General features: G+C 41.3%; 3 protein-coding genes and 1 non-coding gene across 11 annotated transcripts; 3 read left to right on the top strand and 1 right to left on the bottom strand.

Moving 5' to 3' along the window:
- Positions 1-302: 302 nt before the first annotated feature.
- On the top strand, positions 303-2,863 carry LOC111803547 (uncharacterized). Its single transcript, XM_023688005.2, has 7 exons — positions 303-563; positions 654-794; positions 1,405-1,503; positions 1,586-1,662; positions 1,794-1,902; positions 2,017-2,345; positions 2,498-2,863. Exons 1-7 carry the CDS (start codon positions 494-496, stop codon positions 2,588-2,590), a joined length of 918 nt encoding a protein of 305 aa, XP_023543773.1. The 5' UTR covers positions 303-493; the 3' UTR covers positions 2,591-2,863.
- Positions 2,325-6,027, bottom strand: LOC111803545 (uncharacterized). Of its 8 annotated transcripts, none has more exons than XM_087127890.1 (8): positions 5,731-6,027; positions 4,782-5,019; positions 4,514-4,704; positions 4,151-4,386; positions 3,787-4,030; positions 3,506-3,613; positions 2,845-2,997; positions 2,325-2,720 (listed from the first exon to the last, which is right to left on the bottom strand). In XM_087127890.1, exons 1-7 carry the CDS (start codon positions 5,947-5,949, stop codon positions 2,875-2,877), a joined length of 1,359 nt encoding a protein of 452 aa, XP_086984016.1. In that variant the 5' UTR covers positions 5,950-6,027; the 3' UTR covers positions 2,325-2,720; positions 2,845-2,874. The 8 variants fall into 8 exon arrangements, with proteins under 8 accessions (XP_086984016.1, XP_086984017.1, XP_023543771.1 ...); XM_087127891.1 differs by having other exon boundaries at positions 2,869-2,997; XM_023688003.2 differs by lacking the exon at positions 2,325-2,720 and adding an exon at positions 5,205-5,432 and having other exon boundaries at positions 2,749-2,997; positions 5,731-5,871.
- A 1,763-nt stretch (positions 6,028-7,790) lies between these two features.
- On the top strand, positions 7,791-14,326 carry LOC111803548 (LOB domain-containing protein 37). Its single transcript, XM_087127597.1, has 4 exons — positions 7,791-8,621; positions 8,714-9,075; positions 11,665-11,962; positions 13,801-14,326. Exons 1-4 carry the CDS (start codon positions 8,438-8,440, stop codon positions 13,950-13,952), a joined length of 996 nt encoding a protein of 331 aa, XP_086983723.1. The 5' UTR covers positions 7,791-8,437; the 3' UTR covers positions 13,953-14,326.
- LOC147790462 (small nucleolar RNA Z247) lies at positions 9,853-9,992 on the top strand. The gene has a single exon (XR_015422800.1). It is a non-coding gene; the product is annotated as a small nucleolar RNA Z247 (small nucleolar RNA).
- Positions 14,327-14,374: the final 48 nt, after the last annotated feature.

Below are 14,374 nucleotides of genomic sequence, written 5' to 3'. Positions count from 1 at the left end.
AATCAGGGTCTTCTTTTTTATATAGAAAAAATGTCCATTTTTACCTCCTAATTGACATGGACTTAATCAAGTTTAACTTAATGTTTACCTTTTAATACACTTTTATTTGAAAAAAATTGCCGATTAAGATGTATTGTAGGTGTATTATGAATACATAGCATGTAATTAACGAAATTAATGAAGAACATATATGAAATTAATGGAGCTGGGCCCAATGTTTACAGGCCTAAAAGGAACGTGGAAGCCCAAAGGTAATAAGGACGCACGTGAACCACGGGCCGACAGATAGTTAGAAATGGGGGATTTTTGTGGTCGAAAGTAACGGCCTTCCTAAAGCAGACTCAGGCACTGGCTCTGGTTCTGAGCGGATAAAAGTGCTTGTCCATGCGCGCTGAAAGCGACACGGCGCGGGAATCTTCGAAACGGGGAAGGGGGAGAAAATTACGCAAACAGCAGTCGCAGCCCACACTCTTACGGATCAAACACAGCCGCCATGGATGATGTTAGGGCAACCTCTGCTTGGGTTGCTACCCACTCCTCCCACGTCCTTGTCGACTCTTCAGGTTCAGTCCTTCGCCGTGTGTGTTTTGTGTTTTCTGTTCGATGATGGCGATGGTAAATGCGGTTGTTTGGTTTTTGTTTTGATACTGTAGGGATTGAGAAAGTGGTGGATACTATAGAGTCGATCCCGAAAGTTGATTGGGATTTTGAAGGGATTCACTATTTTGATAATGGTCCGTTAACCGTCCAGTACTTGTTCGTCTTGGACGCCTTGAATTTCTGTTTCTGGCCTGGTAAAATTCAACACTCCTTTTTTATTTGTCTTATTTGGTTATTGTTTTATTTTTCATCAATCAGTTAGGAATTAAGTGTTTCCTCTACGCTTGTAAATTCGATATGGAACGCCCCTGCATGTTGAATGTCCTGATTGCAAGAGGCTCGACATCTTATGAACAAGAAATCTTTGAATTGAGCCTCGTGTTGTACCAAACTCAATATCATGCTCTACTCGCTCCAGATATTCTAGATAGCATTGGAACTCAAAGCCATTGATCAACGAGCGATTAGCACAATTAGAACGCCAGAGAAGCTTGTTAATCTTCCAGTGTTGATGTATGCCTAGAGAAACAATTTTAGCTTATAACCATTATAATAGAGAAACAATAAGGTCAAAATGATTTCAAAGGTATGATTGAACAGATTCAAATTCTAATGATGAAATAGAATTTCAACTCGAGAGACAGTGTCCATCTCAGTTTGACATTTGTGGAGGTCATATAAGTGGGCTATATCATTCTACGTTTAAATGCAATATTATAATCTACAGAGGCAATTTATACCCATTATTAGCATCAAAGGCATATTTTGCTTCAATAACAATTATTTTCTTCCTCTCGGATTCAGATAAGGACTTGAGCTATGATCACTTGGCCTCTGGACTGAAGGCTGCTCTTCAAAATGACAAGTCAGCATTTGATGCTGATCGCCTGCAAAAGTACACTGGTAAGTGACAAATGATATCATCTTAACCTTATAATCTTATTTCATTGATTATTTTATCAATGTGATGGCTGTATGTGATCAGGCCCTCAATTGCGTGAACTGTTGAAATGGCCTAGACCACTTCCTTTGGAAGATGAACGGGTTCGCTTGCTGCATGAGGTGAGAACAATTTCCATCAGTAGATTCTAGTATATGTGTACTCTTTTGATATGGACCATATTCTTCTGACTTGCAATTACTTCTCCTTGTAAGGAAATATATTTGTGAGATCATTCTATTTCATGTGTTAGGTTGGATTCGAACTAGAGAGAAGCTTCGAGGGTAAGGCTTCTAATATAGTGGAGTCCTGTGGGAAATCAGCTGTGAAGCTTGTTGCTGCTATCACACGACACTTTCCTGGTATCGACTCTTATATCATTCTAGGAAATATGTTAGTATCATTACGTAGGTGCATACGTTAAGAAGAATATTTTGAGATGGTTGTATGACATGTTCATCATCTCCTTACATTAGGCTTTCGAGACCACTCTCTCTACAAAGGCCACCAGGTATTCCTATACAAACGAGCTCAAATACTTGCTGCTGACCTTTGGGGTGCATTCCGTGGCAAAGGATACGGAGAGTTCAATGACATTGGTTCAATCACCATTATGGCTGACTACATCGTTCCTGCAGTACTTCGACAGCTTGGGGTGCTAAAGTATAGTTCTACACTCGCTAACATCATCGATGCTAACAATGAAATTGGTTCAGGCAGCGAGGAGGAAGTAGAACTCCGGGCTTGCTCGATATATGCAGTTGAGAAAATGAGAGAATTGATCAGTCAGAAATCAGGAAAACAGGTATTCCAAAATTACAATCTCTAGACAATTTTCGATCCATATATGTACTTCATCATCCTAGCATCTGATTGTGTTCAAAAGAACGTCAGAAAGTATATCTGCTGATGCTTTGGTTTCTCAAAATATGGAGTTGAAAGATTTGGTTTTTGCAGGTTCTAAGCGTGGAGTTAGATCTTTGGCTTTGGTCCTTTGGAATCCAGTTCCCATCTCTGCCTCACCATCGTACTCTTTCAATCTACTACTGATACCAATCCAATATTTGATATGATAGCCTTCTGTAATGCTCTAGCCAGTTAGAGAATGGCAGAATTCTGGCAGAAGAAGCTCGGGGTAATTTCTCTAGATCTATGCTAGTTGGCGTCTATTTTAGGAACCCTGAAGTTTAGTAGCAAAGGACAGAATATAAAAGTTAAAGACTTGGTATATCTATTACGTCAGTACTATTACAGACAGTCAAAACGATGAATAATTTATTATAACAGTAATGGTTTATTCAGACCAAGAAGAAGCTGAAAGGATCCACCATGTTTTAAGATGTGGCGCTAGGGTTCTTGGTGATGGGCAAATTCCCATCATAGCTGCATTTCAGGACATCTGGCCTTTTTAGTACACGAGGTCCAATTGGAACTTTGCTCGCCTTTGGGCGAATGTCCTGCTCATTCACAGATTTTGTTATACATTCATGTCCAACAATTTTTTTTTTTTTTTTAGAAATTTATGCATTTGATCTGAGATAATACTGATTTTCTCTCAATTTAAAACGAATAATCTACGAATTTATGTGATAGAAAAAACTTGTCAATTGACCTAAGATATTGTCGACGTTTTAAAACATTTTTAGGACTTAGACTCTCGTGCCTTCTCGTGTGCTTTTTTTTTTTTTTTTTTTTTTACCCATATGTACGTTTCAATATTCTCATGCAATATTCAATTGTTTCGAATCTTAACTTTTGGTATATGTTTTTTTTTTTAATAATAAAATTTAAATGTTTATGAAATAGTGGGTTGTTAAAATGTAATTTTTTTCAAGAAAAAAAGAAACCAAATGTTTTTAAGGAAAAAGAGTAACTCGGTTTGGGCTGGGGAGTGTCGGTCCAAGTTAGAGTGGATTAACAATTAGTAGAGCGGGTGAATGGATCGATCCAGTTGAAGGAAGCTACCTGGTCGAAAATGGCGGTGGGGATTGCCAGGGTAGCCATAGCATTAGGCGCATCCACAATCCCGGAGATCCTTCCTTCGCATGGGCAGCACGACAGCAGCAGGTAAGCCTGAATTCACACATCTTATTATATTCAATTCAATAATAGTATTGCACTGGAATTGGTTTTTAGTTTTTGTGTGCATATCAGGTGTTTGTGATATTGTTCGTGTGAGGTCTGGAACTGGAGAACTCGCAATGGCAATATATTTTGTAGAAGGGAACCGAAGAATGTTATTGGACCTGTTCCTTTGAGTACCCAAATTTGTGGAGGTAGTCGATGGCGTTGAGAACAGCGCGCTTGTAAGCTACACTCGCGTCAAGAAAATGTTGCCTCCCACTTTCATCAACGCTGATGCCTTCAAAGACTAGCCACTCTGAGAATCTTGGTTCAACTGGACCTATCTCAAAGATTGGGTTCACGTGCAGAGGAGTCGGCCCCATGGGTGTGAGGTACTCTTTCATTCCGCCCCTTATAATATCACACCTGAACGAGAAGATAACAACTAATATTTATAAATGTCTGTATGGACCGACTGATTCTTTGTTTTTAAAATTCTGCTACTAAAGATCTTAAGAGATTGAGAAGCCATGCTGAGAAATTTACTTAAGCTCTAGAAAACCGCTCATTTCAATTGCTCCACAGAACGAGACTTCACCATCCCCCTGAGAGAAGTGCATGTCACCTGAGCTCAAGTTTGCCCCTTCCACAAATACTGGAAGGTAGACTTTTGAACCTCTGCTGAGGTTTTTGATGTCACAGTTTCCACCATTTTCTCTTCCTGGAATAGTTCTTGCAGCCTCATTGGCAATTCTTTCCCATTCTTCTGTGCCTTCTTTGATCTAGTTTGAAGCAATGGAGCAAGGGATGTTGGAATAGGGGAAAAATCAGTATGCCCATTATTTTTCTTGTAGAATTTGGAATTAATCGTTTTATGTATCGATGAATGATGGAACTTCACTATCTTACCTTTCCAAGAACGCAACCTTTTGCTGATGGTAGGTTGGCCAATGGCCGTGAATGCAAAACCTCACAAAGCTTTAAAGTCTGAAGGCCATTTTCTTGAACGTGACTTTCCCTTTCATTCCAAATGTTCAGAAGTTCTGCAGATGGTGCAGTTCCTATAACTCCAGGATGAGTTAGACCTGGGAATCGAACCCCTGGAAGGCGTATATGGTTTAAGGTACCTATGCTACCAATTCCTATTGAAAGCTTTGTTTCAGATTGGAACGTTTACCTGGGATTTGAGGAGAGTATGCGTATATTCCTTCAAAATACCAAATAGCTTTGGTTGCACAAGGAAAATGGTCAGTAAGAAAACCACCTCCATTTTCTCTGTCAAATGTTGCAGTATAGCCCCATTCATCTCCTGGGAGAGGGCCTAAGTTGCAGATCTCAACTACAAGTAGATCCCCTGGCATGGCCGGAACCCCATCCTTGTCCACAACTCTAATTGGGCCACTCAGATAATGAGTCTACGCATTAGTGAAAAACATAACAGCCAATTATTAACACTTAAATCTCTCTTCTTTGGAGCTTACTGTTAATTCAAGCATCAGATTCTAAAAGCTTTACCAAATGTCAGGCTAGGCTGTTTAAAGGCTCAAAAGAGCAACAGTTAGTGAAATTTTGGATAAGGTTAGTATTTATTTATACTTACAATTGAAAGGTCAATAAACTGGACATCAGTGGCAGAGTGGTTATCTCCAATAACTCCTCCAGTCCAGTCCACCATCTCAACCCTAAAGACCTCATCCGTGTGAACCTCAGCAACTGGGGGTATAAGTGGGTGCCACCGGTTGTGAAGAGGTAAACTTTGATCCCATGCCTTTTTTTTCAAGTCTATCGGAACTACTAGTCTTGGAGTAGAAGGAGCCATGAATTATGACTACAAGTACACAGAAACTTAGGAAACTGAGTTTGTTCTGCTAGGTTCTTTTATTTCCCAGTCTCCTCTAATCGAAGTAGCAACCGTTGAAAAGTACACAAAAAGATAACAAGATAAGACAAAGGACAAGAAACTAATTTGTCTTTCTTGCCCATTAAGGACGCAATTTCCAAACCGAAGGCCAAGTTGAAAATATCGCTCCTTTATTTTGTTCTGTAAACTGGGTCTGGTGTGAATTTTTCCAATACAAAACTCAGGGACGAGTCAAAGATGTATGTGTGTAAGAGAGAGGACTTACAAAGGAGTTGTCAGCATGTTTCACGTCCTCAGCAGAGTAGTCTTTGGTGATTGCTCCGCCGCTAAAATCCACCATTTCGACTTTGAAGAGCTCATCCACCTTGACCTCCGCCACCGGCGGTATCTCCGGGTGCCACCGGTTGTGAAGTGGAAGTTTCTGTTGCCATGGATTCTTCTTCACATCTACAGACACCACTAGCCTTGAACCATAATCACCCATATCCTTCTTCTTCCTCCTCGTTCTTCTTTAGGCAGTTGAATTACAAGGTAATGGAGCTTTTGAATCTCGGAATGAGACAACATGGATTGATCATTATCTTTTCCTTGGTTCGACGTGGACCGCTCACGGCTTGCGTCTCTCTGTTTTTATCTTTTATATCGTGTCTGTCTATTAGTAAAGATGTGGAATATTCTACTTCGAAACGACTTTTTGTAACATAAAAGGGTTAGTTAGAAAATAATAATTTTCAGTTTTTATTTTTAATACATTTTTTAAACATGACATTATGATTCTTGCAATGACTTTTGTTCCCATTGCATATTCATTTCTTTCTACTTCCTTTTACTTTGCTGCCCAAATTATATTTAATTGTTTATTGATCTAAGTATGGTACAACATACTAATACAAATAGTCCTAAAGGAAGTGATGACAGGTCGAGATTATTAAGCATAATTCTGTGAGCTAATGAATTGCATTACAGAGCTAAGCAAGAGGTGAGAAATGCAATTCAACTACTTCACTCAATTGAGAAACAACGAAAGAGGCATCTTGGTAGGAAGATCGTCTTGTCTTAGTCAAAGACTTGGGTGGGTGAAAGAGTTAGGCTTAAAGTCTTATTTGTGATAACTTTCATTAAGAAAAGGACAGAACAAAATGGCAATCAACGGGGGTGGAAGCTGCCACCTTGGTCGAAAATAGAAAACAACAATCCTAAGTTTGGCTTATAATTTGTGAACAAGCTTATCTAGCCAACTCATAATTTGAGAACAAGCTTATCTAGCCAACTCATTGGCTGCTACATTGGAAGCTGGAATTTCCCTTCCTAGGGATCCATAGGGTCCCTCATCACCTCCCAACGCAAAGCTATTGCCGATCGGGTCCTTAGAGGATGAGTTGTTCTTTAACCGCTCAAGCTTACTGCTAACAGATAGTCTTCTATGGGCAAATTTTTTAAAATGCGTTTGTTAGGGAGAGGTTTCCACACTCCTATAAAGAAAGTTTAGTTTCCCTCTCCAACCAATGTGAAATCTCACATGTTCCTCTCTGTTGACATTCTTGTAATATCTTCCCCTCAACCCACCTTCGACCAGGCTGGTGGGACGTTTTATTAATCTCCAGCACTGCTTTGCCAACATTGCTTGGCTGAAAATACCAATATCTGTGAAACCCGTTTAGATTTGGTCTTTGCTACTTCATAGTCTCTTCAAGTTTTGCTAATGGATCTTCCTGCTATTGTTAGTAGCCCTTCATCATTATCGAGCACATGAAGAATTAAAATCATGACAAAATGTGGGTGAAATTGTTCGAAAGGATATTACTTTTTGCTGATAATAGTTTTGAATTTGTTTATGAGGATTTAGTAGATTTCAGTTGATTATTTACACAGGTAAATTTAAAATTACTTTATTCTAGAAAAAATTAGAATATTACTCTTGACTTCTGGAACCTGTAACCTATATAAATAGGACTCTTAGTCCACTAGAGTTGTCACCCACAATTAAAAGTTAGAGTCTTTATTAGTTGGAATCTTTCTTTTAAACTCCTTTTATCTTATCCTTTTTCCTTTTTCCTTTTTTCTTCAACAACTTAGGTAGGAGGAAAAAATGAGTGATGTTCTTTTCGAGTATGTGCCCACTTGTCCGAACTCCTTTTCGTAGAGTCGTATTGAAGAAGGAATAAATTATTTGAGGAGATCGTACATTTTTTTTAATCCAAGTTCAATGGTTATTAAGAGGTAGTCATTCATATTCTGGTTATCTTTGTTTAATAATTTTTCTTCTTTTAGAGTATTAAAAATTCATGACTATTAAATACGAGTTTAGAGACTCATTTTTTAATGTTTTAATTTTAGTTTTTATAGCTTGAGAATGGTTCTTATAAATTTAGTTTTTATAGCTTGAAAGATATTTCATATTGAGTTTTAACTTTCCTGAAATTAAGGAACTAAATTATTTTAAAATTAAATAACATATCAAATAGTAAAGGCATAATATGGAGGCTTGGAGAGAGCATATCAATTGCATATCTTTTAAATATATAAGAAAATTAATATAAAAAAAAAAACAAATAAAAGATATTTTATTGTTTGTCCACGCAAGCATGAGAGAGGAGCAGGGGCATGAGCAAAGGAAGCAAGGCAATATCCACAAAAAGACAAAAGGGAGAAAAAGAAAAAAGGAAATCCAACGGTGGAGGAGAGGCCATCCGCGGAGACACGGAGCCGCTAGCACCCAAGTCTTTGGAATCTCATCCCAAAAGAATGAAAAGTGTTTTAGTATGACCACGCGCTCTCCGGTCGCGTGCATCTTCACCTCACCCTCAAACTAACCCAACCTTAACCATAGTTAGTTATCCTCCCCACGGCCCCCTTTCCCGCTTATATATACCCCTCTTTCCGACTTCCCCCGATTGCTCGCACCCACCTTTCTCATCCCCGATTTCCATGCCACTCTCCATTTCCTCCATTTTACCGTCGTCGTACCAAGCATGAGTTGCAACGGTTGCCGCGTTCTTCGAAAGGGCTGCAGCGAGTCCTGTATTCTTCGCCCTTGCTTGCAGTGGATTGAGACCTCCGAGGCCCAAGGCCACGCCACTGTCTTCGTCGCCAAGTTCTTCGGCCGCGCCGGCCTTATGTCCTTCATCTCCGCTGTCCCCGAATCTCAGCGACCTTGTATGTTCCCTTTTCTTCCCCTGTTTTTCTTCTCATTTTCTATCTTTTCTATTTTCATTTTTCTGATGTTTTCTATTCCCTTTCTTTTTCAGCTTTGTTTCAGTCTTTGTTGTTCGAAGCCTGTGGACGCACTGTTAATCCCGTCAACGGCGCCGTTGGCCTTCTATGGACTGGCAACTGGCATGTTTGTCAAGCCGCCGTTGACACCGTCTTACGAGGCGGCACGTTGCGGCCGATCAACGATTTCCTCGCCGCTGGTTCTCCCAATCTGTCCTCCGACGAAACTTCCGAGGCTGAAGTCGCCTGTACCGACATGTGGAAGCTACGAGATTCTTATCCCAATTCACGATTCTCCAACTCCCGATCCAGGCTCTCTCCGAAACGCAAGCGATCCGAGGAATCATCCACCAAAAACCAACTGAACGACCTAAATCTCCGGTTGACATCTACTTTTGTATCTGTTAAACCTAAAATAGATCATAACTGTATATACTAAAATAGTCTAAGATTTACTAGTTTATGATTTGAAGGGTTTGTTACCAAATCTATGATTTTATGGTTTGTTACCAAATCATAGATTTGGAATGTAATCTTCATTATACGCATCTATAAATACATGAGGTCGTGACCCATATAGGTCATCGTGCCATTCAATCTAACATGGTATCAGAGCCAAGGTTTATTTTTTAAACTCCTCGCCATGTCTTCTTCCTCCTCTCCATCCACCATCTCCAACACCGTCTCAACTACCATGGCGACTTTTGGCCTTAAACAATATCCAATCCCTCTACACCATGTTGTCACAATTCGTCTAACCAAAAACAACTTCATCATATGGCGTGCCCAGCTCCTCCCCTACCTACGGAGTACGAAGCTTATGGGCTACCTCGATGGCACCAATGTTGCACCTGCCAAGCTGATCCCTTCCTCAACTGCTGCTGGTGCTGAGCTGGTCTCTAATCCGGCCTATAATCAGTGGTATGATCAGGATCAACAAGTCCTTAGCGGCCTTCTCTCCTCCATGTCTGAGGAGATTCTTCATGATGTGGTTGCCGCTACTACGTCCAAGGAGGCGTGGGATACCCTGCAGCGGATGTTTTCATCGTCAACTCGTGCTCGCACTACTCAGATTCGTGTTGAGCTTGCCACGTCCAAGAAACGAGATCAATCTGCTGCAAATTATTTTTGCAAGATCAAAGGGCTAGCCACCGAGCTGGCCGCCGCCGGCTCTGCCTTGCAGGATGATGATGTGATCGCGTATCTTCTCGCTGGTCTTGGCCCTGACTATGATCCCTTCGTCACCTCAATGACTACCAAGAGTGAAGCCCTCACCCTTGATGATGTGTTTGCACATCTAATGACGTATGAAGCTCGCCAACTACAACACCAGGCTGAACTTCAGTTAAATCTTGGATCTTCTGCCAATTATGCTAGTCGTGGTGGTCAGCAGAAGAATCGTGGGCGTAGGGATCGCGGTCGTGGTCGTTCTCAAGGTTATGCACCCTCTCGTCCTGCTGGTGATCGTCGTGGCCCTTCTGCTCGTCCTTCCTGCCAGATCTGCGGCAAAGTGGGGCATACTGCTATCCGCTGCTGGCATAGGATGGATGAGTCCTATCAAGATGAACCTTCTTCTGCTCCTCCTACGGCACTGGCGGCTACTTCCTCTTACAAGATTGACCCAAATTGGTACAGCGACACAGGCGCTACGGACCATATCACCAGTGACCTGGATCGTCTCGCTGTGCGTGAACGTTATCATGGAGGTGAACAAGTTCAAGTCGGCAATGGAGCAGGTTTGCGTGTTTTGCATACTGGTCATTCTCTAATTAATACTGCTACTCGTCCTCTTGCGTTGCGTAATATTTTGCATGTGCCTGAAATTTCCAAACATCTTCTTTCTGTTCATAAATTTTCTCGTGATAATGACGTATTTTTTGAATTCCATCCTTGGCATTTTTCTATAAAGGATCGACAGTCGAGGAAAAGTCTCCTAAATGGGAGGTGTGAATCTGGTCTTTATCCTATTAAGCCATCCGATGTCGATAATCTCAAGCACGCCTTGGTGAGCAGATCTACTACTCACGCCCAATGGCATGCTCGTCTTGGACATCCTTCATCTCAAGTAATAAAATCCATTTTGCGTCTAAATAATATTTCGTGTGCTAGTGAGTCATCTTTGTCAGTTTGTAATGCGTGTCAGTTAGCAAAGAGTCATCGATTACCATATACTAGTTTTTCCCATAGGTCTTCGTCACCTTTGGAACTTATTTTTTCGGATGTTTGGGGCCCTGCACCTCCATCTGTTGGGGGTTTTAAATATTATATTAGTTTCATTGATGATTTCAGTAAATTTTCGTGGATCTATTTGATGCATGATCGTACAGAAGCTCCTCGTATATTTTTGCAATTCCAAGCTCATGTTGAGCGCCTCCTAGATACTAAAATCAAGTGGGTTCAATCTGATTGGGGTGGGGAATATCAGAAAATTCATAACACATTTTTTCGTTCCCTTGGAATTGGTCATCGTGTTTCGTGCCCTCACACACATCAACAAAATGGGTCTGCTGAACGCAAGCATCGTCATATTGTTGAAACTGGCCTAGCCCTTCTAGCTCATGCTCATGTACCTATTAAATTTTGGGACGACGCGTTTCTTACAGCCACATATCTCATCAATCGTCTTCCTACTCGTGTCATCGATAAAAAATGCCCCTTAGAGCTTCTTTTTCATACCCCACCAAATTACTCCTTATTAAAAATTTTTGGGTGTGCCTGTTGGCCTCATCTTCGTCCTTATAACAAACAAAAGCTCTCTTTTCGATCAAAGGAATGTGTCTTTCTAGGCTACAGTTCTTCACATAAAGGGTATAAGTGTCTTGACACCGATTCTGGTCGTGTCTATATGTCTAGAGATGTCATATTTGATGAAAATGTTTTTCCATTCAAGAGAGCCTCACCTAATTCTTCCCCAATCATGCAGTCGACGCATAATGCCCCTGATTTGTGCACCTTGCATTTGTGTAATAGCAGTACTAATTTGGAGAATGATCACATGCATATGTCTGGGCCTACTAACTCTTTGGATGCAGAAAATTTGGTGTCTACATCAGCTTCGGAATTGCCGCAACAATCCTCCGCGTCGCTGCCATTCGAATCGGCGTTGGTTGTTCCGCCAATGATTGAGGCATCGGCTTCTCCGCCAGCAGATGATATTGCGCAATGCCCGGTCGAATCCTCGGCCGTTGGTCAACCAACTGCTGTAGCATCGGTTGCTCCCCTCGCAACGGCTGATACGGCCGTCCCCTCAAATGTGGATCCTGCACCTACTACTCATCCGTATGGTACTCGATTGAAGCACAATATCAAAAAACCCAAGGTGCGTACAGATGGAACAGTAACATATCTTGTAGCTCGGTCTTCTGCCTCTGAACCTACTTCACATATTACTGCTATGGAGCATCCCCTCTGGCGTCAGGCAATGAATGATGAATTTCAGGCACTTCAAAAAAATAAGACATGGCACTTAGTTCCTCCTCGTGCTGGTCTTAACGTTATTGATTGCAAATGGGTTTTCAAACTCAAACAAAAGCCAGATGGCTCTATTGATCGCTACAAAGCACGCCTGGTTGCTAAAGGTTTTAAACAGCAGTATGGCGTCGATTATGATGATACCTTTAGTCCAGTTGTTAAGCCCACTACCATTCGGCTCTTATTATCTCTTGCTATTTCTCGTGGTTGGGCTATTCGGCAGATTGATATTCAAAATGCTTTTCTTCATGGCCTTCTTAATGAAGATGTTTATATGAAGCAGCCCCCTGGATTTGTGGATTCTCAACACCCTGGTTATCTCTGCAAGCTGGATAAGTCGCTTTATGGCCTTAAACAAGCTCCGCGTGCCTGGTTTTCTCGCCTTAGCTCCAAACTATTACAGCTGGATTTTACACCTTCAAAGGCTGATGTCTCTCTTTTTATTTTTAACAAAACGGGCATTCAGATGTATATTCTCATCTACGTTGATGATATTATTATCATCAGCTCATCTTCTACGGCTACTGAGAAACTTCTTACACAGCTTCAGGATGATTTTGCCGTCAAGGATCTTGGTATTTTGAGTTATTTTCTTGGGATTGAGGTCCGCCATACTTCTAGTGGACTTATTCTGACACAACATAAATACATTCGAGATTTATTAGCCAGAACCAATATGCTCACCTCCAAAGGTGTGCCCACACCTATGCTTCCCAGTGAGAAGTTGTTATTGAATGGTGGTGAAAAGCTCTCACCTGAGGATACTACTCGCTATCGAAGTGTCGTTGGTGCTCTCCAATATTTGTCTCTGACACGTCCTGATATATCCTTCTGTGTCAACAGAGTGTGTCAGTTCATGTCCTCTCCGACTTCTATACATTGGGCGGCAGTCAAACGAATTCTCCGTTATCTACATGACACTATTGATATGGGTTTGTGTCTTACAAAGTCCAGCACTGATTTGTTGAGTGCCTTTTCAGATGCTGATTGGGCTGGGAATCCTGATGATCGTCGAAGCACTGGAGGCTATGTGATCTTCTTTGGTGGCAATCTTATCTCTTGGAGTTCGAGGAAACAATCGACAGTTTCTCGTTCTAGTACGGAAGCCGAATATAAGGCGGTTGCTGATGCCACTGCCGAATTAATTTGGATCCAAGTTCTCTTGCGTGAGCTCGGGATCTCGCAAGCGCGAGCGCCTAGCCTATGGTGTGACAACATTGGTGCCACCTACCTATCCGCCAATCCAATCTTTCATCGACGGACGAAGCATGTTGAGGTTGATTATCACTTCGTTCGTGAACGAGTATCGACTCGTCAGCTTGATGTTCGACTCATATCTTCCAAGGATCAGCTCGCCGATATCATGACAAAGCCACTGCCAGCTCCTTCTTTTAGCTATTTTAGGCGCAATCTGAACTTAGTAGTACATCGTCCAGATTGAGGGGGGGTGTTAAACCTAAAATAGATCATAACTGTATATACTAAAATAGTCTAAGATTTACTAGTTTATGATTTGAAGGGTTTGTTACCAAATCTATGATTTTATGGTTTGTTACCAAATCATAGATTTGGAATGTAATCTTCATTATACGCATCTATAAATACATGAGGTCGTGACCCATATAGGTCATCGTGCCATTCAATCTAACAGTATCCAAATCAACCCCGCGCGCCGCTACACCGTCGATGAATTCCGAGGAATCCGAGACCACTACGTGCTTCGAGAGTGGCCTGGGGGATCACCATCACTACTATCCAGAAGAAGGAACCACCCAACGGAAGCTTCTCAATTTGTTCGTCTAAGAACAAAATTTTTGTAACACACGTTTGGCTTTGTGTGGTGCTGTGAATCAGAGGTTCACAGCCGCAAAGACAGGCCATATTAGGCGAAAATTTTTGTGGGTTTTACTTAAGAAAGAAACCCAGAAGGGAAGTAAGGGAGGTTCAGCCGTGAAAGTGAAGATTCCGGCGAGTTTTGTTGATCGTAATTGTAACATCCATCCCACCGGTACAGGATTTCACTCCTCTGTCGAGACAGAGAAGTGAGAAATGAGCGTCTGTCGGTGGTGGTCCCGTTTTCTCTCTTTCTTTTTTGGTTTTTTTGTAATTTAGGTGTGGCGACTGCGTGACTGAATAAAAAATTAAATAAAATTAAATCCATTTTGGAATTTAAAACATATTGCTTGTGATCCCTTCTCCCTCTCCCTCGAAATCACAACAAATGA

The sequence above is a fragment of the Cucurbita pepo genome, chromosome 10 (assembly GCF_057944985.1).
Source record: "Cucurbita pepo subsp. pepo isolate OVF chromosome 10, ASM5794498v1, whole genome shotgun sequence".
NCBI lineage: Eukaryota > Viridiplantae > Streptophyta > Magnoliopsida > Cucurbitales > Cucurbitaceae > Cucurbita > Cucurbita pepo.
This window is presented reverse-complemented; position numbering and strand designations above follow the sequence as displayed.